This window comes from Colobus angolensis, unplaced genomic scaffold (assembly GCF_000951035.1).
Source record: "Colobus angolensis palliatus isolate OR3802 unplaced genomic scaffold, Cang.pa_1.0 Scaffold46, whole genome shotgun sequence".
NCBI lineage: Eukaryota > Metazoa > Chordata > Mammalia > Primates > Cercopithecidae > Colobus > Colobus angolensis.
Genome location: NW_012118043.1, coordinates 10,544,557 through 10,558,498, shown reverse-complemented (window position 1 = coordinate 10,558,498; position 13,942 = coordinate 10,544,557). Strand labels below are relative to the sequence as shown.

At 40.0% G+C, this 13,942-nt stretch overlaps 1 protein-coding gene across 3 annotated transcripts in view; it reads left to right on the top strand.

Annotated features, from left to right (window-relative positions):
* PCCB (propionyl CoA carboxylase, beta polypeptide) overlaps positions 1–13,942 on the top strand; it is a 93,509-nt gene that overhangs the window by 64,028 nt on the left and 15,539 nt on the right. For all 3 annotated transcript variants that reach the window (XM_011958171.1, XM_011958170.1, XM_011958169.1), the window contains one exon: positions 11,532–11,655. In XM_011958171.1, the coding sequence (XP_011813561.1) occupies positions 11,532–11,655 (124 nt within the window). The remainder of the gene's footprint in view (positions 1–11,531; positions 11,656–13,942) is intronic.

The following is a 13,942-nucleotide window of genomic DNA, read 5'->3' as shown; positions in this document are numbered from 1 at the left end:
GAACTGGGGAGTCACAGGTTGCAATGAGCTGAGATCGCACCATTGCATTCCAGTCTGGGTGACGAGAGTGAAACTCTGTCTCTTAAAAAAAAAAAAGAAAAAAGAAAAAAATGGAATATGCTAGAAACAAGAGCAGTGACTTTAGAGAGAAGGTACTTAAGAGTACACACACAAATCAATATGGTAGTCAGGGGAAGGCATTATTTCTGGGGAAGAAGAGTACAAAGGAAAGAGAAAGGTACCTTTGGAAATAGTGACGGGAAAATGAAGCAAGGCGGGTAAATTTATGTATCTGCAAGACATACAAAATCCAAAAAACTGAAGGACATTATGCCTTTCGCCACCACCCTCCCTAAAATTAGTCACCCATGAACTAAACTGCACTTTGCTATGCTGACAGAAGAGGGTGCTCTTGAACTAAGATTTTTGTTCATTTGTTCATCTGCCAACTTTGGAGAATGCAGGTACAAATAGTTTTCATTTATCTAAAGCTACAGTAAGAAAATAAAAAGTGAGAATGAAACATTTCAGTTGATGGAACTCCCTTCACTATAAAAGTCAATCATGAAGCAGCTGACCATGCTTCAGTCTGAGTGCAGTAGCCCCTGATAAGCATTTGAGGTTGTAAAAATAGAAAATTCAGAAACTAATGACAAAATGGAGGGAGAATAGTAAGAAGTGAAGTTAAAGCTGATTGAATTAAGAAAATGGTCAGGGGAGACAAAGTCACATCAGAAATGACATCAGAATTTCAAGGTGCTCAAATGAGAATGTATTTGAATGAAAATTTAATAAGGAACATTGAAGAAAAGTAGATAAATAGCCTAAAGAATGAATGAAATAACATAAAAAGTAAAAGTAGATTTTGCATTCTCACCACAAAAAAGCGAGGTTGGTGGATATGTTAACTAGCTTGATTTAGTTATCCCACAGTGTATACATATATGAAAACATGTACATTGTACATATATGCAATTATAAAATTTTAAAATACAAATACCTTTAAAATTGTTGGTTATACTGTCACATCTGGGATTAATTTTTTAAAGTTATTAGTTAAATGTATCAGAAAAAAAGTGACTACAATGAAAGGCAAAGAAGACTGAACATACATATAATTGGAGTGTCTGAAGAATAAAAACCAGTAGAACAGACTTAATATTTAAAACTGTAATCCAAGAAAATATTCCAGAAATAAAATAAGATTCAGATTTATATAATGAAAGAGCACACTGAGCACTTGGGAAAATTGACCCAGAATGGTCAAACTAGAGAAAATACTGATTAACTGTTGGATTTTTAAAATAAGGAGAAATCCTCAGGACGTTTGGGCAGAAATCAAATGATTTTACAAGGGCAAGAGAATAAAATGGCATCCAACTTCTCCAAAGCAACAGAGAAAAGCAAGGAAACAACAGAAAAGCACTTTCAGGAGGCTGAAGGAAAGAATCTGTGACTAAGGATTTTATGTTTAGCAAAGCACACCTTCATGTATTAAGACTACAGAAAACCAGTTTTAAACACCCAAGAATCGAGGGAAGTTTGCATTAATGAGGCTTTCTGGAGGAATCTACTGGAGAATGAGCTTCATCCAATCAAGAGGTAGCTGGAGAGGTTTCAACAGAAGGATTGGTAGTGATTATCTAATATACTTAATTATAATTCTAAGACTAAAACAGAAGCGGGGATGAGGGTAGAGAACAATGTATAAACGTTATATGTTTAGTTTCAGAAAAAAACGCAACTGAAAAATGGGAGAAGAGAGGGAAAGAACATGGCAGAATCAGCTCACTGATTACTGTTAGCTAATAGATATCATTAAGAACAAACTAGTTAATGAAAGATTAAGGAAATGAACTAAAGGCATCAAAAGGCATAATTACAAGGGTAACCACTAGACTAAAAAATACAAACATTCTTTAACACTAAACTTCTCACATAAACAGTATATATCATTGTGGATAATGATAAAGGTGAAAAATATAAAAGACAAACAGTAAATACAGAATATATAGTATTTATAAAAAATAAGATGACAGGCCAGGCATAGTGGCTCATGCCTGTAATCCCAGTACTTTGGGAGGCTGAGGCAGGCAGATCATCTGAGGTCGGGAGTCGAGACCAGCCTGACTAACATGGAGAAACCCCATCTCTACTGAAAATACAAAATTAGCCAAGTGTGGTGGCACATGCCTGTAATCCCAGCTACCTGGGAGGATGAGGCAGGAGAATTGCTTGAACCCAGGAGGCAGAGGTTGTGGTGGGCCGAGATCGCGCCGTTGCACTCCAACCTTGGCAACAAGAGTGAAACTCCATCTCAAAATAATAATAATATGGCAGTAAAAAAGTAAATCTCATACCAATAAATATGGATGGGTATAATTCACTTGTTAAAAATGTCTAATTTATTATGGACCAACTATATTCAGTACATAAATGTGATTCAGAAAGGCTAAAAATAGGTAATGGTCAGAAACATACTGGGAGAGTGGAAACAATAACATAGCAGTATTTGTGACGCTAACAATGAACAGAGTAAAGTTTAGGTATTAACCATGACAAGGACTTTTTTTTTTTTTTTTTTTTTTTTTTGGTGATATGGAGTCTCACTCTGTAACCCAGCCTGGAGTGCTGTGCTACAATCTCGGCTCATTGCAACCTCCACCTCCCAGGTTCAAGTGATTCTCCCGCCTCAGCCTCCCAGGAAGGACATTTTCAACTGCTAAAAGCCATAGGTCACAATGATAATGTAAAGCAAATCAAATATTTTTGCCACAAATAACCACCATCTTTATAAAGCTGAAACTATAGGAGATTCAACAGACTTAGGTAGAAACACTAGGAGATGTATACACATCTTTGTGAGTACAAGACAGGTCAAATGGACAAAAATAACAATTTAGGAGACCTAAATAACATAATAGGTAGATCTTAGGCATCTATTTTGGACTGTACACCCTGATCATGAACAATAAATCTTATTCTGAAGTACACATGGAATATTCACAAAAGTTGATCATATGTATTAGGTCAGAAAGAAAACATCATTAAATCCCATAGAGCAAAAAATACTGTGAAACGGCATTGCTTAAAATTAGAAACTTACAACAACTGAAACAAAAGCAGCCTCCAGCCGGGACATAGATCTTCTAGTAAACAATTCTTGGATGAAAGGGGAAAATAGAAACCAAATGACAGAATTCTAAAAGGAAAAAAAAGACAAAACACTGTGTCAAAACCTACAGAATATGTTTAAAACAATGAACAGATGAAAATTTATTTCCTGAAACAGTAAAAATGGGAGAAGGAAAATAAGTGGGCCAGGCACGGTGGCTCACACATGTAATCCAGCACTTTGGGAGGCTGAGGCGGGTGGATTGCTTGACCTCGGGAGTTCAAGACCAGCCTGGGCAACATGGTGAAACCCCATCTCTACTAAAATACAAACAATTAGCTGGGCATGGTGGCATGTGTCTGCAATCCCAGGTACTCAGGAGGCTGAGACACGAGAATCACTTGAAACTGGGAGGCAGAGGTTGCAGTGAGCTGAGATCATGCCACTGCACTCCAGCCTGGGCAAAAGAGCAAGACTCCATCTAAAAAAAAAAAAAAAACAGATTCCCAGCTGGAAAAGCCAGGGAAAAAATCCCTATAAAATATTTCAGAATAAATCCATGAAATAATAAGTGTAGAAATTTATAATTTATGATGGAAATAGAAGAATAGTTGCAATTAGTAAACACTGGCTAACTTCAAAAAAGAGACAGTAAAAGCAGAAGTATGAAGTGAAAAAGGGAATAACCATTGAAAAAGAAGAAACTTAAGAATCGTTAAGAGGCCAGGTGTGGTGACTTATGCCTATAATCCAAGCACTTTGGGAGGCTGAGGTGGGAGGATTGCTTGAAGCCATGAGTTGAAGATCAACCTGGGCAACATAGTGAGACCCTGTCTCTACAAAAATGTTTTAAGTTAACTGGGTGTGGTGGCATGCATCTATGGTCCCAGCTACTTGAGAGGCTTCAGTGTAGGAGAATTGCTGGAACATGAGTTCAAGGCTGTAGTGAGCTGTGATTGCACCATCATACTCTAGGCTGGGCAACATAGTGAGACCCTGTTTCAAAAAAAAAAAAATTCTGAGAGACAAGATATATTGGAAAATTTGTTTGGAAAACACAGTTTAACAGAAATTGATCCCATCAGAGGTAGGAAGCTTAAATGCACCACTAAATTCCGTGGAAGGAATTATTTCACCAAAAAGCATCAGGAACTGGATTCAGTGGCTCATGCCTATAATCCCAACATTGTGGGATGCTAAAATGGGAGGATTGTTTGAGCCCAGGAGTTTGAGACTAGCCTGGGCAACATGACGAAATTCTGTTGCTACAAAAAATAAATTAGGGCCAGGCAAGGTGGCTCACACCTGTAATCCCAGCACTTTGGGAGGCCGAGGTGGGCTGTTCACCTAAGATTGGGAGTTTGAGACCAGCCTGACCAACACAGAGAAACCCCGTCTTTACTAATAATAGAAAATTAGGTGTGGTGGCACATGCCTGTAATCCCAGCTACTCAGGAGGCTGAGGCAGGAGAACTGCTTGAACCCGGGAAGCGGAGGTTGCGGTGAGCCAAGATCGCGCCATTGCACTCCAGCCTGGGCAACAAGAGCGAAACTCCATCTCAAAAAAAAAGCCAGGCATGGTGGTATGCACCTGTAGTCCCAGCTACTGGGGAGGCCGAGGTGGGTGGGTCGCTTGAGCCCAGGAAGTTGAGGGAGCAGTTAACCATGTCTGTGCCACGGCAGTCTACCCTGGGTGACAGAGCAAGATCTGTCTCAGACAAACACGAGGCCTAAATAGTTTCATGTGGAATTTCTGAGACCTTTAAAGTCCAAATAGTCCTCGTGCCACATAAATTCTTCCAAAGTCTAGACAGTAAACAAAACACACAAGAACCTTCCACAGTTTTTTAAAGAAGTATGGTATCAATACCTGAACCTGATAAAGGTAGTACTTACGATTTCAGTTTCATATTGCTTATCTCTTTAAAATTATATCTGTGACCTAGTGGGATTTATTCTAGGAATGCAAGATTGGTTCTAGGAAGCCCAGTAATATACTGTATTAACACATACAGGGGAGAAAAATCACAATTATTTATATAGACACTGAAGAAAACCTTTAAGAAAGATCAATACCTATTCTTGATAGACTTCAGAAAATAGGAATTGATTAATACTTAGTGTGATAAAATTTGGTATAGACCTTTATGAAAGCCAGCATCTCACCTAATAAAGACTAGCTTCTACTAGGATTAGGAACAAGTATAGGATGCCCATTATTTCCATTATTATTTAACATTGTTCTGGAAATATTAACCAATGCAGTTAGCCAAGAAGAGGACCAATTAGAGACAAAAGCCTTGGAAAAGATGTCAAGCGGTAACATAGGTGATATAGTATTATAGTATTCAAGAAAACTCTGGAGAATGCATTATTATACTGAAACAGTACTTGAGGAACAGGATACACAATTAACATACAGAAATCTTCATATACACAAGCAGTAACCAATTATGGTAGAGTAAAAGCCTCTTTTACATAGCAACAAGAAGATAAAATAGTAATAATTTTAACAGGAAATGTACAGAAGCTGTTGTAGGGCAAATTTATTTTTTTAGACAGGGTTTCACTCTGTCACCCAGGATGGAGTGCAGTGGCCCAGTCACAACTCACTGCAGCTTCAACTTCCTGGTCAAGCAATCTTCTCACATTGCCAGGACTACAGGCATGCATCACCACACCCACCTGATTTAGTACTTTTTTTTTTTTTGGTAAGAAGAAGTCCTGCTGTGTTGCCCAGGCTGGTCTTGAACTCTTGGGCTCAAGCAATCCTTCCGCCTTGGCCTTCTAAAGTGCTGGGATTTTAGGTGTGAGCCCCCAAGCCCAGCCCAGGGTGATCTTAAAAACACTTCTGAAAATCGAAAGTAGGCCAGGCATGGTAGCTCACACCTATAATCCCAGCACTTTAGAAAACTGAGGAGGGAAGATTCCTTGAGCCCAGGAGTTTGAGACCGTCTTGGACAACATAGTGAGACCTTGTCTGTACAAAACAAAACATAAAAGTAGACTTGAACAAATGGAAAGACATTCCTTGTTCCTGGGATTAATGTTATGAAAAAGTTGGTGGTTCTTAAGTTGTTTTATAAACTTAAGGCAATCCCAATAAACAGTTTTTAAAAAATAGAACTAGATAAGTTTATACAAAAGTGCACATGGAAAAATAAAAGTGCAAGAATACCTAAGAATATACTGCAAAAGAAAATCTGTAAGTGGGGACTAGCCATGTTTTATATTACAGCATCCTATAGTTAAAACTGTGGTACAGGCACATAAATAGACCAGTGGAATAGAATAAAAGAGCCAGAAATAGACTCAAGTACGTACAGAATTTTAGTACAGTTACGCGTTGCCTAACGATGGGGATATGTTCTGAGAAATGCATCATTAGGCATTTCTTTGTGCGGCCATCATAGAGTGGTCCATCACAAACCTAGATGGTATAGCCTATTACACACCTAGGATCTGTGGTATAGTCTGTTGCTCTTAGGCTGCAAACCTGTACAGCATGTTACTGTACCAGACACTGTATACAGTTGTAACACAATGGTAAGTATGTATCTAAACATAGAAAGGGTACAGTAAGAATAGGGTATTACAATAGGGCCACCTTCCTATAGGCAGTCCGTCATTGACCAAAAACCTCATTGTGCAGTGCCTGACTGTATATGATAATGATATTTTATCAAATCTCAGGGGCAAAAATTAGCTTTTAATAAATGATGCTGGGGCAACTGACTAGCCATTTAAGAAAACAGAAAATTAGATTCATGCTTTACACCATGTACAAAAATAAACTACAAATGGGTCAGAGAACTAAATATAATCTGTGAATCCATACAAGGACTAAAAGAAAACACAGATGAATTCCTCCGAAACCTTAGGGGAAGGTTTAGAAATGCTTTTGAACTGTAACTCAAAAACTAGTTTCAGTGAAAGACAGACAAAGCTGACTGTAAAAATTTTAAAACCCCACTCTTCATAACAAAAAACTATAAACAAAATCAAAAGACAACCAATATGCTAGAAGAAACTCTTTGCAACATGTATCCCGGAGTATGAATATTCTTAATAAAGAGCTCTTCCGCTGAAGGATTAACGACCAACATTGATAGAAAAGTGGGCAAAAACCCACGAATGGATAGCTCACAAAAAAGATATAAAATGGACCTTAAACATGTCAAAAGATTTTCAACTTTATAATGCTGGAAATACAAATTCAAATTACACTGAGTATTTTCTCGTATGTCAGATTGGCTAAAAATAAAAACCCTGAAAACACTTTCCATTGGAAAGTCAGTGGAGAAGCGGACACTCTTGTGCATTGCTGGTAGGGGACTCTGGTGTTATCCAGGACTAAATTAGCATTTGCCCTTTGGCCCAGCAATCCCATTCCTAGCAATTTACCCTGAAGATACACTTCCCACCATACAAAATTATAGATGTACGAAGTTACTACCATTACATTGTCATTTGTAATTGTGAGATACTCTAAATAACCTAAATGTAAATTTTAAAATAATGTAAGCCGCATGTAGATTGGTTGAATAAACTTTGGTACATCACACAGTACAGTACTATGCAGAAATGAAAAAGAATGAAGATCTCTATGAATTGATAGGAAGTGATTCCCAGCCGGGCGCGGTGGCTCACGCCTGTAATCCCAGCACTTTGGGAGGTGGAGGCGGGTGGATCACGAGGTCAGGAGATCCAGACCATCCTGGCTAACACGGTGAAACCCCGTCTCTACTAAAAATACAAAAAATTAGCCAGGTGTGATGACGGGCGCCTGTAGTCCCAGCTACTCGGGAGGCTAAGGCAGGAGAATGGCGTGAACCCAGGAGGCGGAGCTTGTAGTAAGCCAAGATTGCGCCACTGCACTCCAGCCTGGGTGACAGAGCCAGATTACGTCTCAAAAAAAAAAAGGAAGTGATTCCCAGGATGTATTAAGTGAAAAAATTCAAAGTGCAAGAGTGTCTACACTGTTACTTCCCGTGTAAGATAGAAGGGTAAATTAAAAGATACAAATGCAAGCACACGCATAATACATCAGAAAATAATGAAATTAATAACAGGGTAGGTGGGACTAGAGTGGAAGGGATGGGGAAGGAACACTATTAAACTATTAGTATTTTACATATTAAAAAATAAAATCAAGACTGGGGAAAACCTTAAAAATGAAATACAAGCATGGACCTGTTTTAAATGAATGACTTTTGAACATATATTTTGACTATATACCTTTAATCTAAAGACCGAAATAGCTGTAAAAAAATTCTAGTTAGTAGGTCTGTTTTTTGTAGCTGTGTAAGTTAGCAATTCCGAAACCATTTTCTCTGCATTTGAGGATCGAATAAATAAGTACGTTTTGAGGGTAGTGGCAGCCAGATTCTGCTATTGGAGAAGGGAGTTGTGAATATGGCAAGAGAAAAAAATCTAGAAAGAACCCTATAGTTGCATTGGAGCAGAATTAGAACTATCAGCATGAACTCATGGTTTTTCATATAGCTGGACTTTGGACATTTTAGAAGGAGTCACACACACCCCTAAAAGGAACCCAGGCCTTTTGGAGAAATGGCTGATTGTGGGGCTGGGGCAGGAAAAAAACCAAGATGAACCAGAAAGTAAGATAATTCCAAAATGTAAGGTAGTGCTCAAAGAATGATGGGGACACTTTAGAAGGACACAGGAACCAGCATGAAGGAACTTTGGTAAATATAGGACAATTTGAACATAAAATGATGGTGAAAGATTATAATCCATAAAATAAAACAAGAATCCATAAGTTCATACTGATACCATATAAGTAAATGGGAAAGGCAAAGATCTTTCTTGCAACAGATGCCAGCTAATAAATGGAGAAGTAAAGTGGAATTGGAAAACTCACCATTTGGGCTGGGTGAGATGGTTCACACTTGTAAGGTGGGCAGATTGCTTGAGCTCTGGAGTTTGAGACCAGCCTGGCCAACATGGTGAAATCCTGTCTCTATTAAAAATACAAAAATTAAGCAGGTATGGTGGCATGAACCTGTGGTCCCAGCTGCTTGGGAGGCTAAGATGGGAAGATTGCTTGAGCCTGGGAGATGGAGGTTGCAGTGAGCTGAGGTTGCTCCACTGCTCTCCCACCTGAGTGGCAGAGCAAGACCCTGTCTCAAGAAAAACAAAAAACAAAAAACAAAAAAAGCTCACCATTTGGCAGCTACCATGACAGTAATGAGTCAGGCAAGAATCATGGCTGCTTTATGGCTGCTAGGATGCTAAACCTAGTGGATGAAGAACTAGATTAATGATTAAAGTTTGAAGAACAGGATTGTATGTAGTCTCAAAGTATTTCCTCACAAAATTCTTATTAAATTGGAGAAATAGTAACTTTACAAGGAAACCTGCAGATATCACCATCATTAATGGACAAATCAACACCTTGGGCCATTTGATGAGAATGTTACTTCTGTGGTATTCCCACGGAAAGGCTTAGCTCAAAATTACACATGAAGAAATATCAAAGGAACCCAAATAGAAGGTATGCTTTACAAATTAACTGGTCTGTTGTCTTCAAAGATGTCATGATTATGAAAGACAAAGAGAGAGAGGGAAAGTTAAAGGAGCCTAAAGAGACACGACCACTAAAAGTGCCAGGTGATCCTGACTTAGGTTCTGTACCAGAATTTTGTTGCTTGTGCTGCTATAATGGATACTATTGGAACAACTGGCAAACTTGAATAATGTTATGTAATAAGAAATAGTGGCTGGGCGCAGTGGCTCACACTTGTAATCCCAGCACTTTGGGAGGCCAAGGTGGGTGGATCACGAGGTCAGGAGATCAAGACTATTCTGACCAACATGATGAAACCATCTCTACTAAAAATACAAAAAAATTAGCTGGGTGTGGTGGTGCGTGCCTGTAGTCCCAGCTACTCTGGAGGCTGAGTCAGGAGAATTGCTTGAACCCAGGGGGCAGAGGCTGCAGTGAGCCGAGATCGCGCCACTGCACTCCAGCCTGGGCAGCTAAGTGAGACTCCATCTCAAACAAAATTGTGAACTGGGTACAGTGACTCACGCCTGTAATCTCAGCAGTTTGGGAGGCTGCGGCGGGTGGATTGCTTGAGCCCAGGAGTTTGAGACCAGCCTGGGCAAGATAGCAAGACGCTGTCTCTACAGAAAATACAAAACTTAGCTGGACATGGTGGCATATAGTCCTAGCTACTTGGGAGGCTGAGGCGGGAGGATTGCTTGAGCCCTGGAGGTCAAGGCTGCAGTGAGCTGTGATCATGCTATTGCACTCCAGCCTGGGTCACAAAGCAAGATCCTGTCTCAAAAAAAAAAAATAATAATAATAATAATAATAGTATTGTGGTAATATTTATTTCCTGATTTTGATAATATCACTGTAGTTGTAAAAAAAAGAACGTTCTTGTGTGTTTATGTATATAAAAGAGTAATGGTCAGGCACGGTGGCTCATGCCTGTAATCGCAGCACTTTGGAGGCCAAGGTGGGAGGATTGCTCAAGCCCAGGAATTGGAGACCAGTCTGGGCAACACAGTGAGACCTTATCTCTACTAAAAATTAACTGAGCATGGTGGTGCACAGCTGTGGTCCTAGCTGCTTGGGAGGCTGAGGGGGGAAGATCACTTGAGCCCAGGAGATCAAGGCTGCAGTGAGCCATGATTGTACCACTGCATTCCAGCCTGGGTGACAGGGGGAGACCCTGTCTCAAAAAAAGAAAAAAAAAAAGCAAAATAGTTTGTAGTAAAATAATAAATGAAGAATCGGGGCGAAGGGTATATGTACTGTTCTTGAATTTTTAATTTTTTTTTATTTATTTTTGAGACAGAATCTCACTCCATTGCCTAGGCTAGAGTGCAGTGGCACAATCTTGGCTCACTGCAACCTCTTCCTACCAGTTCAAGCGATTCTCCTGCCTCAGCCTCCCGAGTAGCTGGGATTACAGGTGCCTGCCACCACACAAGGCTAATTTTTTGTGTTTTTAGTAGAGATGGGGTTTTGCTACATTGGCCAAGCTGGTCTTGAATTCCTGGCCTCAGGTGATCCACCCACCTCGACCTCCCAAAGTGCTAGGATTACAGGAGGGAGCCACTGGGCCCGGCCTGACATTTTTATTTAGGTTGGAAATAATTTCAAAGTGAAAAGGTAAAGTTGTCATAAAAAATCCCAAATTCAAATAGGACTTTTAAAACAACTTCATTGGTGTGTGCATCCTAGCAGCAGTTGAGGTTTTCTGTACCATTTCTCCGCAGCAGGGAGGAGGTGCCGCCTCTACCTGTTGTCCTTCCTTGGAGAACCTGTGATAGAGATGGAGCTGTCTACCTCTACCTCTGTAATAGAAATGTCATTCTGTAGTGTCGTTATATCTTATACTTGCCTTTATCATTTTGAACTCAAGGAAATTTATTCCTGCAGGTTGTTGATGAGCGTGAATTTTTTGAGATCATGCCCAATTATGCCAAGAACATCATTGTTGGTTTTGCAAGAATGAATGGGAGAACTGTTGGAATTGTTGGCAACCAACCCAAGGTGGCCTCAGGTAGGATGGAGAAGCTCTTACAAGCCTTGGTTGTGGGGTTGGAGGCCAGGGAAGCCTGGGTCCATGGTGTCCTTTCTGCCTTTTGCCTGTTCTTCAGACATATGACCAGAAGAAAAAAAATCTAAATGGTTGCTATAAAAGCTACTTTTTTTTTTTTTTTTAAGACAGGGTCTTACTGTTTTCCGGGCTGGAGTGCAGTGGTGTGATCTCAGCTCACTGGAACCTCTGCCTCCCAGGGTCAAGCAGTCCTTCCACCTCAGCTTCCTGAGTAGCTGGGACTACAGGCACATACCACCATACGTGGCTAATTCTCTTTTTTTGTGTTTTTCCTAGAGATGGGGTTTTGCCATGTTGCCTGTGCTGGTCTCGAACTCCTGAACTTAAGTGATGCCCCCACCTCAGCCTCTGAAAGCGCTGGGATTGCAAGCATGAGCCACCACACCCGGCCTATAAAAGCCACTTTTAATGTCTCAAAATGCTCCTTTCATACCCTTTTCAAAGGTTTATAGGAAACTTACATTCTTAGTGTATAAGGTTTTTAATTTTTTAGGGGTCAGTTTTCTGTTACCCCCTACCCCCAGTTAAATATGTGACTCACCCACTAATCAACGAGCTCCATGAGGACAGGGGTGGTGATGTCTTATTCACAGTAGTATCTCCAGTGCCTTCAACAGTGCCAGGTACATAGATGGTACGTGACAAGTTAATGGCATCTTACCATGTCTGTGCCCCACAACTTTCTGGTGATATGGCCAGACCTGAGTCACAGCCAAGTGAGGGAGACTCTTCCGTGGCTGTTCTCTGGGAGGGATTGGGAGTGCTGGGGTGGGGAATGTGAATACCACTTCTCACTATTTTTCCTCTTAGATTTGTTTTGTATCCTTGTTTAGGAAGAATCTGCCTTTCTTCATGACCCAACCTCATCTTTTATTTCTGCCATGGAAATGTTTTATTGTCTTTAGAAAACTGTTTTGGCTGGGTGTGGTGACTCACGCCTGTAATCCCAGCACTTTGGGAGGCCAAGGCGGGTGGATCACAAGATCTGGAGTTAGAGACCAGCCTGGCCAACATGGTGAAACCCTGTCTCTGCTAAAAATACAAAATTGAGCCAGGCGTGGTGGCACACGCCTGTAGTCCCAGCTACTCGGGAGGCTGGGGCAGGAAAATCACTTGAGCCGCGGAGGCAGAGGTTGTTGCAGTGAGCCAAGGATTGCGTCACTGCCTGGGAGGCAGAAGTTACAGTGAGTTGATCACGCCACTGCATGACAGAGGGAGACTCTGTCCCCACCCCCCAAAAAAAATTTTGTCATGGTAAAATATATATAACAAAATATGTCTGTTTGGCCCATTTAAAAATTGTGCAGCTGCAGTGATTACATTCACAGTGTATGCACCCATCACCACTATCTGTTTCCAAACATTTTCATCACCTCAGAGACTGTGAACCTGTTAAACAATAACTCACTATTTGTCTCAGCCTCCAGCCTTTGCTATTCTAAATCTACTTTCTCTTTCTATGAATTTGCCTATTTTAGATATTTCATATAAATGGAATCATACAGTGTTTGTCCTTTTATATCAGACTTATTTCACTTAGCATAATCAGGCTTATTTCATTTAGCAAAGTTCATCCATATTGTAGCATATGTTAAAACTCCGTTTATTTTTATGGCTGGATAATAATATGTTGCATGTATATACCACATTTTGATGGATTGTTCATTTGTCAGTGGACACCTGGGTTATTTCCACCTTTGGGTTACTGTGAATGATGCTGGAATAAACACTGATATGTAAGTATCTGTTTGAACCTCAGTTTTCACTTTTTCTGGGTCTATACCCAGAAGCAAAATAACTGGGTTATGTGGTAATTCTAGGGTTAACTTTTCAGGGACACACCATGTTGTTTCCTGCAGTGTCTGCACTGTTCTACGTTCCCACCAGCGATGTGCAAGCGTTCCAGTTTTTCCACATCCTCGCCAACACTTACTAGTTTTTAAAAATAGTAATCCTAATGGATGTGAAGTGAATAGAATTGTGTTTTTGATTTGCATTTCTCATCAACATTAGTCTTGGTGAGCATCCTTTGCTGTGCTTATTGGCCATTTGTGTATCTTCTTTGGAAAATGTCTATTCAAGTCCTTTTTCCATTTTTTAATTGTGTGTGTTTTTTGTTGTTGAGTTGGAGTTCCTTGTATATTCTGTATATTAAACTTTTACATATGACTTACAAATGTTTTTTTCCATTCTATAGGTTGTCCTTACACTCTTTTGATCATGTCTTTTG